The sequence below is a fragment of the Poecilia formosa genome, unplaced genomic scaffold, assembly GCF_000485575.1.
Source record: "Poecilia formosa unplaced genomic scaffold, Poecilia_formosa-5.1.2 Scaffold146, whole genome shotgun sequence".
Taxonomy (NCBI): domain Eukaryota; kingdom Metazoa; phylum Chordata; class Actinopteri; order Cyprinodontiformes; family Poeciliidae; genus Poecilia; species Poecilia formosa.
The window spans coordinates 1,441,294-1,460,165 of NW_006800085.1; the positions used below are offsets into that span (position 1 = coordinate 1,441,294).

General features: G+C 37.3%; 1 protein-coding gene across 13 annotated transcripts in view; it reads right to left on the reverse strand.

The window, feature by feature from the left end:
• The window catches only part of ank1b (ankyrin 1, erythrocytic b), a 73,063-nt gene that overhangs the window by 25,692 nt on the left and 28,499 nt on the right, over window positions 1–18,872 (reverse strand). For 10 of the 13 annotated variants that reach the window (XM_016677056.1, XM_016677057.1, XM_016677047.1 and 7 more), the window contains exons 2-24: window positions 17,992–18,093; window positions 13,850–13,948; window positions 13,273–13,371; window positions 12,907–13,005; window positions 11,212–11,397; window positions 10,902–11,000; window positions 9,419–9,517; window positions 9,154–9,252; window positions 8,272–8,469; window positions 7,906–8,004; window positions 7,326–7,424; window positions 5,945–6,043; window positions 5,570–5,767; window positions 5,363–5,461; window positions 5,096–5,194; window positions 4,709–4,906; window positions 4,498–4,596; window positions 2,874–2,972; window positions 2,682–2,780; window positions 2,454–2,546; window positions 2,198–2,270; window positions 1,412–1,432; window positions 65–188 (exon numbers count right to left, since the gene is read on the reverse strand). In XM_016677056.1, the coding sequence (XP_016532542.1) occupies window positions 65–188; window positions 1,412–1,432; window positions 2,198–2,270; window positions 2,454–2,546; window positions 2,682–2,780; window positions 2,874–2,972; window positions 4,498–4,596; window positions 4,709–4,906; window positions 5,096–5,194; window positions 5,363–5,461; window positions 5,570–5,767; window positions 5,945–6,043; window positions 7,326–7,424; window positions 7,906–8,004; window positions 8,272–8,469; window positions 9,154–9,252; window positions 9,419–9,517; window positions 10,902–11,000; window positions 11,212–11,397; window positions 12,907–13,005; window positions 13,273–13,371; window positions 13,850–13,948; window positions 17,992–18,093 (2,579 nt within the window). The remainder of the gene's footprint in view (window positions 1–64; window positions 189–1,411; window positions 1,433–2,197; window positions 2,271–2,453; window positions 2,547–2,681; window positions 2,781–2,873; window positions 2,973–4,497; window positions 4,597–4,708; window positions 4,907–5,095; window positions 5,195–5,362; window positions 5,462–5,569; window positions 5,768–5,944; window positions 6,044–7,325; window positions 7,425–7,905; window positions 8,005–8,271; window positions 8,470–9,153; window positions 9,253–9,418; window positions 9,518–10,901; window positions 11,001–11,211; window positions 11,398–12,906; window positions 13,006–13,272; window positions 13,372–13,849; window positions 13,949–17,991; window positions 18,094–18,872) is intronic. The other 3 variants (XM_016677049.1, XM_016677055.1, XM_016677053.1) reach the window with 2 other exon arrangements.

Below are 18,872 nucleotides of genomic sequence, written 5' to 3' on the forward strand. Positions count from 1 at the left end.
ATCTGCATAACTTTAGCCTAATTTAATCAGCATGTGTGGTTTAAACCTCAGAAACCTGACTTACGTGGTTCCCGTCCCACCCTCAAAATCTCTCAGGGTTTTCTTTGGGGAGAGAAAGTCGTCATCCTGGTCTTTGAAGTCATCAAGTTTCAAATAGCGTGCACCATCCAGCCCGAGCAATTCATCTCCTGTTGATACAATAAAAAGGAAGAGGAAGGCTGAAAAGTTAGACAAAAAAAATCTCAAAAGGTAAAAAAAAAAAAAAAAACTGGTTGTAAAGAGAACAGGATTAGGAGAAAGAACAAGGTAGCCCATGCAAAATGGTGGCTGATTTCATCTCCCAAGTTCTACAAATTTCCTATAGCAAGAAAAAAAAATATATATATAGATGCATGCCAATCTAATCTATTTGTTGTATATTTTAAAATCTTATCTATAAACACTTAAATGTCAATAATTTCAGCTGATTTTATCCATAAGGTTAAGATGGTTGGTAATACACCTCTTTCCCATCCCTTCGCCTTAGAAAAACCACAGAGAACAATGGCTACAAGGCAACTGTAAACATTGTAGTCCAAGCAATGGAGTCAAACCAACAACACTGAGAACAAATGGAAACTACAGAAGTGGAAAAAAGAAGAGTGGTAAGACAGTGATCATTAGGACAGCTTAGTACACGGCATGGGAGGGAGACTGCAAGGCAACCTGGTGACAGCCGGGTTTTTTGTGAGCATGCTGATTACTGATGGAATAACGTGGTTCTGTGTAGGAGAAAACAACTTGGTTATTAAACAGAAATAATATGTATGACTTCTAAATTAGGCACTTAAACAGACAGAGATGTTTACAGACATCCACCAGGACAGGCTGTTCCGCAAACGCCAAAAACATTAAACAAGACCAAGAGGATTGAAAAACGAGGCTGATGTGCAACTGCCTGTGCTCATATCAAACAGCAAATGGGGTTGTGTGTTGTTTTCAGGAGAGTCTCAGCTGCTGCACAGCATGTGCTTAATTAGCTAATGGGTCAATTAACTAAGTTGCAAAAAAGAAGAGCAACATTATATTGGAAGAGAGCCATTTTTGACAAATTGGAATACTGTCCGTAATAAACCCGTTTAAATTTGCGTCAGACGCCGGTGGAAGCAAAATGAGACGTTTACACATGCTGATGAGAAGCAGGAATAATATTTTTTCAATAAATTTCTGAAGAAGCTGGAATAGAAAAAAAGAACAGAGATATAATAGAGAGGATGAAGGTAAAGACAAGAAAACAGTGCTGGAGTTGAAAGACAGAGAATAATTAGAAAGACAATTAGTGACACACAGAGATAATGAAAGTAACTGCGATGACGGCACACATTCACTAGCCACCGGACCGGACAAGGCAGAGAAATGGATACAATCATACCTAAAGTTAGCTGGCAAACTCCTACAAAACAAATAGAAGGAAAGGTTATAAACTGCAAGCATATAAACAGAAATATCTACACTGGCATTTTTTTATACTTCCCATGAAGTTTTCTTCTAGCTAAATAAGGCAAAAGCTGGAAATAAACACAGTAAAAACAACAGCACCCTCCACAATTATTGGCATACTTGGCAAAGATGAGTGAAAAACACATTAATCACACCCTGCAAAAACATATTTATTTAAGGGAGAAACAAAGCTTACCTTAGAAAATCATTTTTTAACTATAAAAAATAAAAAAAAATCACTGAAGCCACAATTATCAATAACACTGAACAATAATTAATTATCAATCAATTATCAGAATTATATCAACAATTCTGATATAAAAATGTGCATTTTTACAAAAACTTGAGATAAAATCTACTTTTTGAGTGAGATATGGCCCAGAGGCACGCAGCATTCAAAACAGTAATTAAAAGGTACACATAGTTGAAGCATCATAAAATTATCTTAAAAAACAAACAAAACAGAAATGTGATAAAGTGCAAGATTCAAACTTAATTAAATTATTTCTGTTTTTGTAAAGCTGTAGTGATTAGGAACTACAATTACAATGTCAATGACTTCCAGTTTCCATGGGATGTAAGTGTGCCATTAATTTAAAACTTGAAAGAAAACATGTCTAAATGATGATTAGATATAACATCCGTTTGCTGTGATGCCAATAACTGAGAAAGATGCTGAAAACTGCATGAAATAACATAATTCTAACAGAAAACCTACCTTCATCTTCAGAAACATCCAAAATCTCATCTACCGTCTCAGGAAAGCTCATCCGATGCTTCTCTGTGGTCATCTGTGAAAAACCAAACAGAGATTAAAAGTAAGATGAATGGCGGGAGTAGAGAAAGGAAACTTTGAATTCAGCTTTTTCCAAGAATTTGATAAAAAAAAAAAAAAAAGATATATTTTTGCTGTGAACCTAATTTTGAAGCTTGCTTTTTAAATCATTGTACACAGAGGGCGATGCGTTACTCACAGTGGAAACAGACTCCTCTGTAACCAGCTTTAGCACATCGATGACAGAAATGTAACCCAATCGCTTAGCGATGCCAAGAGGAGATGTCCCATTCTGCAGAGAAACACACTTCAGGAATTTTCTCTTTTTTCAAATAAAATATCAGCATATTTAATTTCTATGCAGAGTTTAGAATTAAAAACTGTTAGGTGCAAGTAAATAAAACAAAAAAAGATTTGAACGTCTTACCGATGTGATCTCATTAGGCATGGCTCCATGTTTTAATAGTAAAGTCACAATGTCAGTGTGGCCCTGTTGAGCTGCTTGATGCAGAGGGGTGTAGCCCATCTGCAGGAATAAAAACAACAAATGTACATTCATTCAAAAGTATAAAGACAAAGAGCAATGTTTCTAGCTCTTAAAGTAGAAGAAGAGTTTTACCCTTGTTTTGGCATTCACATGAGCTTGCTGCTGCAGAAGAAACTTCACCATCTTTATGTTTCCATAGTGACAGGCCACATGGAGGGGGGTATAGCCCATCTGAGGGAAGATAAGAAAGACTCTATGAATAGTTTCTAATCGTCTGATTCAACATGATTAACAAATCTAAAATGATTCAGACATGGCAACAAAAAAAATGCATTATCTAAACAGGACACACAAAAAAGACCTTTATTTATTAAGAGCAGTTCAATTATAAAACATGATAACTAATGAGCACATTGGCATGAATACTTTACTATTTAAATATGTTTGTAGTTCTGTTAGCTATTGTCATTTTGCCTACTATTTCCAAAAGCCTACATGTTTGCCTAGCTATTTGACACAATGTAAAAATAATAAAATAACCATAAAGATTGTACAGCTTTTGAATTTCACCAAAAAAAAGTGCAGACTATGTCTTAGCTGTACCATTTACTTACTCCTTAAAAAACATTGCTATAGTTAATATGATTGTTCATTTCACTGCCTATGAAAAAAAAAAAGGATGCCATCTGATGACGATCAGTTACGTTCAAATGTCTCATTCTGCATTACAGAAATTACAGTTCACATTTTTCAAGCCCAAGCCAAGCCTTTGTGTTGGCTTGGTTGGTTTAAATCTCATGCCTGAAAAATCCTTATTTTATCAAATGCCTTTTGTTTAGTCTGCTGGTGATGATGCCTTGCTGTAGGTTATCAAATTAAATCAAGTAGTTTCATGCTTAAATCTAATTTAAAATATTACATTTAAGAAGAATCTTAAAAAAAAAAAAAAAAAAAAAAAAACGAGTACAAAACACTTATGGCCATTTATGTAAAGTTTGCAAATTGTAATTTCTACTAATTTAGTTCTTTTAATTTTGGGAAGTTAGAATTTATTTAAGTTAGTTTAGATCCAAAATATGTAGTGAATTTGTATATTTGAATTGATTAGATTATGTTGGTAATTGGTTAGACCCTCCCATTAATTTGAGTAATTAAAAACACACCGGGTGCTTGGTGGAGGCGTTGTTTGGCAAATGTTTGGTGTGTGGAGACGGGAGGTTTTTTGTAAATGATTTTTTTGACCACTTTCCACTTTTTTGTACTTGAAACGTCACATTGAGTTTACTTTCGTTTTTGGCTAAGTTGTAGGACATTTTTGGTAATTATTTTGTCGCTAATTTTTTACAAGGAATAAAGAATATATTTTTTCAAACAAATTAAGTCGGAAGTGCGTTCAAATCAAAAACCACCTGTTAACACCCACGGCCTTTGTTGGAATATTGTTTTTTGGAAACTGCGACACTGTCTTAATTTCTATTTCTTTTCTCCTCTGTAACATTGCTTTGATTAACATCATCTTGGTTAGCACCTCTACTTATGAAAACAATAAATCCGATTGATAGACTTTCCTTCATCTCAAGTCCCTTTACTCAGTTTTGACCTCTGTCAAAAATGAGGATTAGTCAAAGAACTATGAAGCAGCATACTGTTTAAATGAGCCAATGATTCCACTCTGAGATTCTGATGTCAGCCTCTGTGTTTTATCAGATCCAACGAATCTTGTCAACCCATGCCCTTGTCCGGTGGTGTGAATTACCCGTGAAGTAGCATAAACAGATGCGCCCTGTTTGACCAAAGTGTCTGCGATGCCCACGTGACCCTCCTGAGCTACGAGATGCAGAGGAGTCAGTCCATTCTGAGAAGCAACGGCAAAAAAGAACCAGCCAAGTTCAGTTTAGCTTGCCTCCTTTAGCAACTTTTGTATATTCAAATTCAAGAGATAAACATTTAGTTCCATTTTAGCCTACCTTGTTTCCGAGGTTTACATTTGCCTGTTTGGAGATGAGCAGAGCCACCATGTCGGGCCGCCCCTCCTGTGAAGCCAGGTGCAAGGGCGTGATGCCTTGGAGGGACTCTGCATTTGGGGACGCTCCGTTCTGAAGCAGAACACTGGCCACCTCCACCTGGTTCTGCTTGGCAGCTATGTGCAGAGGAGTGTAACCGTTCTGGAGAAATAGACAAAGGCACACACACACACCGGCATGGACATTGGTCTTTGGAACGCCTGTCCGAGTGCACCTCACAGTAAATACTTGAATGCTTCTGCAAAAGAGCTCTAGCAAGTACAAGGACAGGTTCAAGAGTTTCTCCATAGGCTGTGTGAGCATGTGCACACTCATCGGTGAGCATCTTACTCGGGCAGTGCTGTGTGCAGATCCTCCCTTGCTGACCAGGAGTTTAACAACATCCAGGTTGTTGTGATGCACGGCCACATGAAGGGGTGTCAGACCGTTCTGTCAACCACACACACATACACATGTAAACATATATAAACCATACACAAATATGACACAGAAACATGTGCGTATGTATGGGACACGTACTATGGTAAAAAGCTGATAAAGCAACATTTCCTCACTAAGGTTTGACTATCGAGGTACAGGAGTTAAGCGATGACTCACTTTCCCTGCTGCATTTGGATTGGCGCCTCTTTCCAGAAGAAGCTCCGCTACATCCACTTTTCCATATTTAGAAGCTACATGGAGAGGAGTGAAACCTTTCTGCTCCAGAGACGGGGAAAAAACGAAACACACGAAAAATGGTTGACAGATACATTTTCACGTTGACGATGCAAAAATGTGACACCGGGGTTTCATAATCCACCCCACCTTTGTCATCTTCACTTGTTGGGCTCCTGCGTCTAATAATATCCGTATGGTGTGGACGTGTCCTTCACGTGCAGCGATGTGTAAGGGCGTGTGACCTGCAGTCGTCGCTGAGTCAGGGTTAGCCTTGTGCTCGAGGAGCAGCTTGACCAATTCCTTGTGGCCCATACGAGCCGCACAGTGTAGGGGTGTCTGGTCATCCTGCAGGGGGATAACAACAGCGCTGAAATTGTTTTACACAGCAAATTAAATGATGAGATTAATCACTTGATATTCAGAACCTGAACTCAATGCAAGTCTTTGTGAATGCCTAAAGGAGCCACTAATGAGAAAAAAATGTGCTTTTCTTAATAATAAGAGTACAAATGATGATGATACCTTTGCTTTTGCATCCACTTGCGCTGCATTCTGTAGCAGGAACTGAGCCACTTCACAGTGTCCTGCTCTGGATGCCATATGGAGGGGGGTCTCCACTTTCTGATGCAGTACAAAGAGACACTTAATCGAACGGCTTAAATACTCAACTGATGAAATATTTCATCTATTAAACAGTAGAGACGGTTGTTTCTGCTGATCAGTGAAAAACCATGGCTAAAATCAGATACTGATTGGATAATGCAGAGAACCCAATGTTCTCACAATTCAGCCAATTTCAAAATTCTGATGTTTCTAGTCTTTAGATGACTAGTTTTCTCATTATGTCAAGATACTGAGATTTTGAACTTAATAACAATTTTGTAATTTCATTTTTTTGGTATGGCAAAAACCTTGACTTTGTTTTGTTGTGTCGATTATTTGGTGATCTCATTATCTTCAATAAACAAGCACAATTTTTTAGTGATAATGGTTCTATAAGCTCAATATATAAAATAAATAAATAAAAAATAGGCCAATTGTGTGATTGTAATCATTTCAAACAATATTATCTGGAGCTTGTTTCCCAAATAAACTTTTAGTTAAACTTATGTTGAAATAAAGGAAATCCAATGTCAACTAAAAACATAATTTCGTAAGCCTATTTTCTTGAGATGAAATTTGCAGCTGATGTAAATCCTCACTCAGTCCTGTGACAGACCTGGTTGTTTGGAGGAATGGACCTGTTGGCTGCAACAGACTTTATGAGACCTTTGTCCCATGTATGTGCCTGGATGCTGCGTAGAGGGAAGGAGGACCGGATGTTGGGGTGGAGGCTTTTCTCTTCCCTCTCTTTGTCATGCACATCCCCAAGGCCCAAATTTGTTTACTTTGTATTTTGGTCGCGTTACGGTTTCTGTAATTTATCACTCACTCACTTCACATCGAGCACGTTCACTCACTTATATCAACATGACCCATTTCAGTGACTTCATACATCATATTATTTGTTGCTATTTTCTCTAAAATGAATCACTGGAAACCATTCTTTCACATTTTTGTAAGAGCCAATGAACCAGGTTGTGACAGTGTTGTGCCGGGTGATGAAACTGGATGTAACACAAGACCTACTTATTTTTGTACCACAGTCCCCCTTTTAAATCAAATAAATAATTTATCTCTTTTTTTAAAAGGATTATGGCAGTCCACTCATACTCCTGTAAAACAAAAAAAATCACACCAAAGGTACACCCATCTATGAAGTTCATACATGATATTTAAAAGTAAATACAATACTTTTATCTTTTACATAAAGTTTCTGGATAGTATTAAAAATGTAATAAAGATAAGAATCACTGACTGATGAAAATAGCCTGCTTGGGTTCAGCATATCAATGGTTCTTACCACATTGGAAGCATTAGGTGAAGCCCCTCTTTGGAGCAGGTTCTTTACTATGTTTAGATGGCCCATGAATGCTGCTACATGAAGAGGAGTGAGACCCGACTGTACGCAAGAACAGAAAGAGACAGAACAAAAATCACCGTGATTTAAATAGGAAGCATTACAACCAGAAGCATTCTTGGTTTTTCTTTTATTATTGTGCATTCAGGTAGCGGAGACCTTTTGTAAAACTTTGAAAAATTTAAATAGACTGTGTCAGTTCTTGAATGAATTTCCCAACCAATCAAAAACGAAGGTCTGAGGCAGCGTGTGCTCGCTCCTAAATGAAAATGCATGCATAAAAAGCAACAAAAAACTGTTTGTAAGGCATCCCATCTAATGCCATCCTTTCTCACAACGAAAACAACATTAAATTAATGTTTCTTTGTTTTTTTGTTTTTTTTTAATGTAGTACTTTTAACATTATTTGAGTAGGATTATGATTACATGTTTGAATGAAGTTCCATTTCAAATTTGCGGAACAGAACTGCCAGGTGTTTTCTATTTGAAAACTTTGACATGACATTTGGGCCCATCATCTCACCTCCGTGACAGCTTCCAAGGAAGCAGAGTGCTTTAGCAGCAGGTCCATTGACCTCATGTGGTTCTTCTTGCAAGCAATATGAAGAGGTGTGAAGCCATTCTGAGGGCACAGGAGAAAAAAAAAAAAAGTTCAGGACTCATTTTGAACATTTGAAGCAAGTTCTGTTTTATAAAAACAACCTAATGCAACAGCAGAAAAAAAAAAGTTCAGGACTCATTTTGAACCAAGTTCTGTTTTATAAAAACAACCTAATGCAACAGCAGAAAAAAAAAAAAAACTTTTAAGGAATGATCACTTTCAGACTACTCAATGTAGTATGGCTGGGTTAAGTACGAATGCTTCACCCAAAACAAAACAGAAACTCACCAGAGCACGAGCATTAGCTTTGGCTCCCTTGTCCAGAAGGACTTTGGCCATGCGATGGTGACCGCAGTGGGCTGCTACATGAAGCGGGGTCAGATGGTCCAGTGTGATGTCGTCAATCTCAGCATTGTATTGCAGTAGCTGCCTGACGCAGTCCATGTGATCCCCCTGAGCTGCCATGTGAATTGGGGACAAACCGTTCTACAGAAGAAATAAAGAAATATAAGGAGAAAAGGGTAAATTTGGAACATAACATTGGTCTGAATGTAGCTTTTCTTAATGGTGGAAAATTTATTCTGAAAATCAGCTGAAGAAAAGTCCTAGTATTCGCTGAATAGAGTTATTAGTCCCTTTCAAAAATACACTTCAATGTGGGATAATGGCCCCTTTTTGCTATTTCAATGTGTTCAATGTGAAAGACCAATCTGGTGAGGAAGGCCGAGGTCAACCCTCCTCTATTATGCCCCTAACTCAACGAGAGTAGTAGTCACAGCCCCACACCAGCTGATTTGTAAGAGAGCATGCCAGCTTTGTGCACTGAAGAAGTGAGGCAGTGATGAAGTGCAGTTTGTCAGCCACAGGATTTAAGAGCATAAACAAGACTCAGAAATAACATTTGACAACAGAAGCACTTAAATTTTGAAGCATTTTCTCTGGTCTACTTCACATTCACCATCATTGCTTTGAAAGAAATGGGACAGGGAGACTTCATAGTACGCTGCAGCTAGCAAAAGATCAAAGGCAGCTGGTCTTTGGTTTAGGACAAAGAGGCATATTTCTAACCAAAGTTTCATTCATTTGCTGTGTGGTCGCTTTGCCACTTTAAGTTTTTATTTGTGTTGATCATCAGCTGACAGAGAAAAGAGAAAGTGGCAATAATGGTACCTTAGTTTTAGCCTGGATGGGAGCACCGTGTTCCAGGAGGATTTCAATAACGCGAACATGACCGTTCCGGGCTGCACAATGAAGAGGAGTCAGCTCGTCCTGCGAAGGGATAAATGAAGTCAAATGCAAATACGAAAAACAGTTAAATAACAGTGTCATTTAGCATGAAAATTCACCAGAACACATAATCAGCAAGCAATGGGATGGTTTTGTGCATCGACAAGCTCCCATGAAAACGTAATTAGACTGGAGCTGAAATGCTTACCTTTGTTTTGGCATCGATCTGAGCTCCTCTGTCCAGCAGTAATCTGACCATCATCATGTTGCCCCTCCTGGAGGCTATATGAAGAGGTGTGATTCCATTCTGGAGAACACATGAGTTACACAAGCTGCTGCATGTTATAGGTCACAACAAGAAAAACAGAAAATGTTGAAAAGGTCTTTGAGATAAATTTAAGTTCTTGTTTTTTTTTGTTACAATACCAGACGAAAGTTTGGATACAACTTCCCATTGAACTGAATAAGCAGTTGTGTCCAAACTTTTGTATATCTCTGCTTTGGATCATCATCATGTTAAAATACTCAATAATTACTTTTTTCAGCTTTCTTACAGAGGACACACTTTGATGTAAAATCTCTTGAGTTTTCAAGGAATCCCTAATGTCATGATCACACATAAGGTTTTCAGGGCTTTTGGAAAAGAAACAGACGTCCGGCATTGTAGATCCTCCACCTTACTTAGAACCTTTCATAGGTCAACTGACCTATGAAGTCACTTTCCGGGGAACCTTCCCAGCAGCCATTACGCCACCTCAGAAGATTTTAGAACCATCCGATACCACTCGATCATCCAGAGGTCCGGCTCAATCTCACATAATGGAGTTCTACCAACCAGTCAATGGGGTTCCATGATGCCCAAAACTTTAATGTGAATCTGGATCCTGAACATGTGGTTTTCCTGCTTGGTTTTCTTTGACACTTGCAGTTGATTCTCAAAAATCAATTATGTTAAGTTCGTGAAGCTCTCACTCACATTTCATTACATGGTTGAGTGGTTGTAGTAAATAACTACGTGTTGCCAACGTGTTGCATAACAATAGTGATTCTTTGAAAATTTCAATATACTCGCCATATTTCTAAAGGTATAAATGGTGACTCTGACTGATTTGTGTCGGCGTTACTGACATGTTACAGGTCCTTGACACGTAAACTGCATATGATTAATGGTATTGCGTACATAGAACGTTTTTACCATTAGTGACAATGAGAATAATCACAAAACAATGATCACAAATATAATAATAATAGTAATTATTTCCCCTTTTTTTGGGCAGATTTCTACTATGATATTTATTGAAAGAGAAGGGAAATAGCTGGTGAGCAATTCTTCTCTAACAGAAGTGATGAGGAGGATTTTTATCCATTTCTCTACAGCCTTTACAGTCCACCCATAATCATCATGGGCTCCTCTGCTAGGAATTAATGGATGCAGCATGTACTGGAGGAGCAAAACAATTTTCCTTCATCTTGCTGGACAATGTGAATGTGTAATTATATGAAATCTGTGGGTCGGTAGTGGAAGAAGCAAGGGAATCTGTATTTTTCTGGAATCTACGGTAGAGCGTAAGAGATGGTTATTATATGTGAATGTCTGCTGAGACGCTGTTATTTTGTTGTACCTGGCTCATGCAAAGACCCTGCAGCATCTTGATCTAATGTTTAATGCATCAAGGCTGAGGAAAACTGACCTTGGGGGTGAAGTTTACATTTGCTCCTCTGTTCAGCAGCAGCTGCGCTACACTCATGTTTTCATAGTGAGCGGCGATATGTAGCGGGGTGAAACCAGTCTGCAGAGAAAAGGAAGCGAGAGCATGACGGTTAGTGAGAGATGAACCACATTTCACACATTTATTTGCATTTTAAATCATAATCCACACTTGCAACATAACCACCAAGACTTACTTAAAAACTCCTGCACTGTGATTTTATTTCTCCACCTCGTTTTAATTCATTTGCTATTTTCTTTACACAGCAAACCCAATGTGAAGGAGCGCATACCTTGCTAAGTACATCGGGGTTGGGGTCGTTTTGCAGGAGGACAGCGGCAGTGCGAGTGTCGTCGTTTCGGGCAGCTATGTGGAGCGCTGGAAGGCGGACCTTCCCCTTCGTGCCGTAGTTGATGAGCAGCGCCACGACGTTTTCATGGCCCTGCTGGAGGGCCACCGCGAGGGGCGTGAAGCCATCCTGAGGGACGGCACAGACGATGCAGGGGAAGAAGTAAGGAGAGAAAAACGAGAAGCTTTAAAATAACACAAATATAATGTATAATAATTATTTATGAGCATATGCCAGTACAATACAACACTGCTATTTGTATTTTTCCTTCTGTAACCTGTTGCATTATTATCATTACAGCAAGATATTTAAGCTTTCAGATGAGCTGTTTGCCAAAATGAACTTGTAATGTGTTCATAACATTGTTATAAAATAAATTTACTCTTGGCCAGGTATTGGTGATGATTTTATCTCTCTTTTCAAGTGAATGTAAAAGAGTCACTGAATGAGGTGTGGCTATGATTAACTTTATGCACTCTTTGTTTTTGTTTCCTGTAAAATATTATCATGATTTAATTTTCCATTTTGGATCAATAAAGTATTTTTTGAATTTAAATGTGAAATTCTACTCCACAGTCGCTAAATGTTTGCTTTGGATGAAGAAATTGATGCAGTGATTAATGAGATGGACTAAGTTTTCTTTTTTTCTTTTTACCAACTGCTTTTAAATGTTGAATTTAATATCACTTACAATTTAAATTTAACTGAACTGCCTAGATTGTTTCTATATATATATTCTATATATTGTATTGATCAAAGCTGACTTTGGACTGGATTGATATCTACATACTTTAAGTTGGACCTGTTTATTATAGGCTGAAGTTTTGTTGTGTGCTGGAACCGTGTTAATAAGCCAAAATGAATTGAACTTTATCCAGGAGAATCCATTATCGTTTCTGGAAAAGGGAGATGATCTATTTTAATCACATTTCAACTTTGTTTTTGTCGCATATCTAATGTGACAAAAAAACACCAAAAAAAAAAAAAAAAAAAAAGGATTATCATCCCCTGAACCTTATTTGCTGATTGATGATCTTCATAAGATTTTGGCATTAAAGTTTTTAATTGAAATGCAACAGTTCAGAAAAATTTTATAATTTATTACAAAAGAAAACATTTACCACTTTTGCTTGATTCCAATACATTTGGATTCAATGTTGCATCAGTTTCTAATAAGAGTTTATTTTTAAAACTTTGCAAAACACTCCAGCTTTCATCTTTGACTTCAACCACAATAAAGAAAATAAATAAATTTAAAAAAATGACTGGCCCATTTCAACGTTCCATACACTTAACATTTTTAATATTCTGTCCCCATACGTCCATTTTTATTAAGATGCCAAACAAAAACCAGAGGTACTGGAGTTTTTCTATGCAGAGAAATGGAAAGTTGCAATAAAATAACTTTTAAATAGTATGCTAATTGTACTGAATTGGTCTGTAACGCTACAGTTAACATAAACATAACCATTACTTTCATAATTTAAACATCGATAAGAATAAATGTTGCTTTTATGTTTTTATGTTTAAATATAAGATATTAGATCGTTTTATTCCATTCTGCTTCATATTTTTAAATGGAAATTGTTGGATTTTTGTCCAAGCTTTTCATACCGTGAGAACCTCATACACACATACCTCAGTTGGGAGACTCTGATTTGCACCGTTCTCAAGCAGAAACTTGACCACCTCTAAATGATTCTCCTGTGCAGCCATGTAGAGCGGACTGAAGCCTTTCTGTTTGGGCATCAAAACATCATGTATGAAACACAAGCAAATAGATTTCTGTGTCAATTTGTTTCTCGGGATTGCCTGAGCGACATTCTCAGAGACACATTTTCATTACAACCCGTAAACCTAAATGTAGAGGACCCTGCATAAGTATGCAAACAGGATTTCACTTTCAGTTCTTCAGGTTTGTCCCAGTTAGACGAGAAACACGAGACAAATGTCTGCACACTCGCTCATCCAGCTTTAACTGAGTAACAGCTTTGAGAGACTCACATGTGACTGAGCATTAACGTTGGCACCGTAGTTGATGAGCTCAGCCACCACTTTCTCCTGCCCTGCCAGAGCTGCGATATGGAGAGCCGTGTTCCCTTTCTGGAGGTCACACACACGCAGGAAAAAAAACACGGAAGGTCAGAAAAAGGAAATTAAAGAGAGTGAGAAGACAATTATGGCAGCCTAATGACCTAGATCTCCACACTTAACACTGAAATACAAGCTCCAGAAACAGGTCCAGTGTAATTAAATTTACATTTTAGGTATCAAGGTTACTCAGATCTCTGTGGAGGTACTAAATACCGCCACTCGAGCAACAGTATAAAGGTGAAAAGTGGACAATTTCCCTGAATCCATCTGACCAAAAAAAATAAAATAAAATAAAAAAAGTCACAGATTACATAGAAATACATCACTGACACTGGTGATGATTTTCATCTCTCTTTTGAAATATATAAAAAAAACAATGGAATAAATAATCTGCATTCATACAGGTCATCTAATTCTGGTGTCACATCCAGTGTCGGTGACCTAGAGCAAAAGCTAAAGTTTTTAATGTGATAAGTGGGCAGATTACCTTGGTGGTTGCTTCCAGTTCAATGCCAGCGTGCAGCAGCTCCAAAACCATTTTGACATGGCCCTCTTTAGAGGCCAGGTGTAACCCATTAAGACCATTCTTAGGAGAAAAGAGAGACGAAGGTGCAAGAGGAGAAATAATTAAAAGTCCTACGTCAACTCATATCAGTAAATTAAAACAATAAGTTACTCAATTCTAGTGATTATCATTTTACTATCAGCTGTTTTACACATAGCTCATGGCTAGACTTCTTTTATCTTCCTATTACAATAATTTGAATTATTGATGTTTTCAGCTGCAGCTAGCCTGCTGTAATCAATCTCTCCACAAGGGGTCACTGTGATCCGTTCTGTTCCCAGCCTTTTCATCGTACTGCAGTGTCACTCACTTCAAACGTGCAGCACCCTGTGTAAAGTTTGCACACAATAATGGGGAGAAAGCTGCGCATCAGTCTCAGTTACACACTCTCTTATCCCGTCTTCACACCGCAGACTCTGGGAGTTAAATGTGAGGCCGTCTGCCACACATCTAAACTGATTTATAAGTTAGAAGACACAAAATACAAACACTCGTCTGCAACGGAATGAAAAATGTATCGGTGGTTAAAAAACAGCAGCAAAACCTAAAGAGAGTTGTTGAAAAATTGGTTTCTGCAAAACCCAATAGGGAAATGTTTTAAAGAAAAATGGGCAAAACATTTTCCATAACAATGTTGGAGACAGATAGACGATAAATGCTTCAGCTGCTGCAGCTAAAATCGCCTCGCATACATCAAATTCTTTGTTGAAGAGAGAGTACTTCAGCATATTGCTACTTTAAGTTTTGCTAAATATGAAATGTAATTATGCGTCAGCAAAATGTAAACCCAAGAGACACATATCAGGATGTGATAGAATCGTTTAAACTTAAACTGAAATGTACCAAAACACACTGGCATTATTAATCAGCTGAAGACAAAAAAAATGTCTCAGTGTTTTGTCCAGATCATCCTTGTAAATTATATTTTTCATATTATCTTTCCTGGTTAATTTAAGAAATAATAAAGAAAGAAAGATTGGAAAAGCATAAGAAAAACAACTATCACTTCTATTTCAATGTTTCTTTTGGGGATGTTACAAAAGGTTAGTTGTTAACTAGACTGGAGCGTTGTTAATTATGCAATGTAGAGAAAAAAGAAAAGTTATTTCAGATTATGGCTGCCAAAGTTATTGTTTTATGTTGTATACTTAGTTCTTTGCATTTTGGCTTTGTCCTTACCGCAGGAGTAATAGTGTGGAATCAATGGTGTGTTTTTGATCAAGTAAGATATAAATTGCTCTAGAACCTACAGACCAGATCGTATTTATTACATCCTGCTATGTGAAACTCTTTCCTCCACAACTGCAAGACCTGATTAACATTCTTTTATTATAGTTGTGTGTAGTTTATATTGTAGACATCTTAATTTTCTAAAATATGTGCATGTATTTAGTGACAGTCAGAAAACTTATTGTGTAACAATTAAAGGTAATTAGATGTCTGAACAAATTCAGGTGATGGCAAGAACATGAAGACAAAAAGAGAAAAGGAGAATCCTAAAAATAGCCCTCAGGTTTGCGACTATAGCAAGGACACAGAGCCCAATAAATCACAAATAAAAATACCACACCTGCCCTTGTCTCAACGTGGAGTAAAAAGCAGGAAAGAAACAAAAGGAATACAAAATACAGGGAAATGTCAGTGTTTTGGGGAACGTCTTGTGTGAGCGTGGTTATCAGAGTAATTTAGCTGATTTTGAGGTTCAATGCAGGTTTTATATCGGGTTAAGGTCGTTGATAATGTATACAAACTTTCTTTCCAGGTGGTGAAAATGTGAATTTATTTTTTCAGATTATGTTTCTGATTACACAGTCATGGAGATGTGAAAGAACAACTAACACAAAGTGTCATTGTGGATGCTAGCGTTTTTGATTCTGAACAAATGAAACAAAAAAACGTATCAGATTATGGCTCAAATAAAATTTAAGACCAACAGGAGGCTTGTTTTTGCTTTCCGCATTTGTGGTTTTGCAATCCCATGTTTGGCTTCTGATGCAGAATTATGTGACATCATTGTATTTGTCTGATGCTCTGAAGAAGATGCTGAAGACTTCATTTTGCATTCAGGCCGACATGACAGACATGCACTATCTGCACTTTTTAATCTGGAGTCTCTACAGTACAACAGTGGCAGATAAAGTCGGGTGTTCAATAAGACTTCAGTCCTGTGAATAACAACCGTTTGGAAGACCAGGAATTTCCCTGTGTGTGTGGTCAAACTTCATTGCTTCATGACATTGATTCAGCAACTTGGGGCAGAAGAACAGGAGGTAAAACGAAACATTTATGAAACTATAATTTAATATCTCAATTATTAATGCATGTTAGACAAAGACAGAGAATAAAAATGATCTGGAGAGCATGAATCTTTAATTGTCTTCATAGCCTCTGATTTGACTCAATTTGCTGATTCTCCATGCGAGCGTTCCACTTAGATTTATTGTCTGACGTTTCTAAAGTCACACCTCTACTTTAAAGCATGCGCCTAACTTAAATACATCTAGACCTTTTTTATGCATAAGAATTATATGACGAGCAGTTTTTCTAAATCTTAAGCTAAATACAGAGGTTCAGTTTACTGCAGTGGCAGTGTCCAAACTAAAGTAACATCTTCTTCCTGGGAACTACTGAAGATGCATCATAAACATTATATTTTAGCCAATTAAAGTAACATATTAAATATGGTACTTTACAGATGGTGGTTTTCTGAGAAAAGATTAGATATTTTCTGCATGAATGTAGCATTAAATGTGGTATAAAAAGCTGTATAAAGACAACTACTTTACGACAAGTTACTTCAAACATTCATTGATGAAAACATTCATGAATCGGTTCATCCTAGTGTTAAAAATACTCTGTTTTGTTATTAATATTTTTATGTTATTGTTTTGCTACTTACATTGTCAGTTTTTCTTTCTGAAACATTATATTAAATAACATAAACTACTCTGGGTTCATAACATCTCTTAGAAATGATTCATCCTGCTTTCAGTAATCATTCCTGATATTTGTCAAAAATAAAACTGTTTTACCGGTAGTAAAACAATCACTCAGAATAATAAGGAATGCAGAGCCTTATTGAAATCCAGAAATGATTATAGGAGTCAAAATGAAATCAGAAACCTATGGTTGAAGCAGGTGAGGAGCTAAAAACGCTTTACAACACACAGAATACAAATCAAATGGGATGCACAGGCAGACAGCATAGCAACATAAATCAACAACCAGAGACAAAGTGTTGTAAATCACAACTGGACCGGCCATCAAATAAGATGAACAACAAGAGAAGAAAAATGAGGAAAAAACTAAAAATCAAAACACAACCAAATTAGGCAAATATAACATTGGAGGTCAAATCTTTACAACAAATTAACCGCCATGGGTGGATTGAATGAAAAGGGAAAGTTTTCTGTATGGTTGCCAAAAGGTATCTACAATACTCAAAAATGAATGTGAAGATAAAGCAGCTGATCTGACACAGAAAAAGCCTTTTTCCTACAGAAATTACAAGTCCAATAGACGAGAGCAACGAGGAAAAACTCTTAACTTGTCTCTGTGGGTAAAAACACAGACACTGTGAACACGTCTCCTCTGCTGCGGTGGAAACTTAAAACATTAATAACTGCAGAAATAAACCACTCCTGCCATAGCAGGAATAGCAGGCTTTAACACGCTCTGCTTTAACAGTGTTTTTAACTTTTCCATTTATAGGTGGAAAGCATTTTTTTCATTTAACTACAGTCTCAGCTAGTAATGATGAATAATGTTCTGTTATAAAGAAGTAGAAATGTCAAAGTGCACATAAAGGTGAAAAGAAAACAAATATTTTGGTGATATTCAAAAGAATATTCTAATTTAAAACACAATACTAGTTGTATATTAGCCATATAAATACATTAAGTCAAAGTTTCAAGTTTTTTTTAAACCCTCTGAAAACTAAAGAAATCTTCTAATCTACTTTGACATGTAATCCATTGTCATGTTTAATGAAGTCTTACTCTCACCGACACACATACTCATATTGTTTTGCAGAAGTGTGACTCAGTCAGCACAGAACATCTTACTTGATTAGCGATGTTGATGACTATCCCGTTCTTAATGTGATCCAGGGCCTTGTCCAGGTTCCCTGATCGAGCCGCACGCAGGAAGCTGGTGGCTGCATCCGCCTGGGACGGAAACAGACAACAGACGACGATGAGAGCCTGTTGGTAAAAATGTGTTTAAGCCCTTTGCAGAAACAGATTCTGCCGTCATCCAAGGTTACGACCAGAATGATTGTTTTTGCCAGTGTTTTATTTATTTATTTTTTTTTTAAATAAAGCCACAAAGGTTACAAGTAAGTCTGCAAGGACCGCAGTAGTAAGAATACATTTATTGCTTCCTTTCTCCTTTAAGCACAAAAATGTCAGACTCCTTGCAGCCCACTTGTGCCCACGCTACGAGTTTGGCAGGCCATCTCAGCACGTTCTGCCACGAGCTCTGCTTTTTTTTCTTGCGTGTCTGATCTCAGCCAGGAAAAAAACTCCTGTGGTTTGTCTTTTGGCCTGTGTCAGTGTTTGTACGCCCACTCCTAAGTTCATTCATTGACAGCTAGCGTAACACGGCTGCCCTGAACAATGAAATATTTTCATTTCTCCTCAAGAGGAGATAACTGATGCCTGTGCTGTAATCTTGACCCCACCTCCGCCTCTGTCACCGACTAAATTATGAATCTGCTGGAGCTTTTTATTCCCGAGTGGTTTAATTATACTGAATCGTTGAAAGAAGCACAAACCCTTTTCAGACCGAAAGACATTTCACTTCTTCTCTCCTCGCATGTCAGACTTATGTAAGAAATTCATTAGTGGAGGATGCATCAGACAGCTATTCATTTCTACAAATTAAATATATTTCTATAAATATATATATATGTGTGTGTGTGTGTATATATATATATATATATATA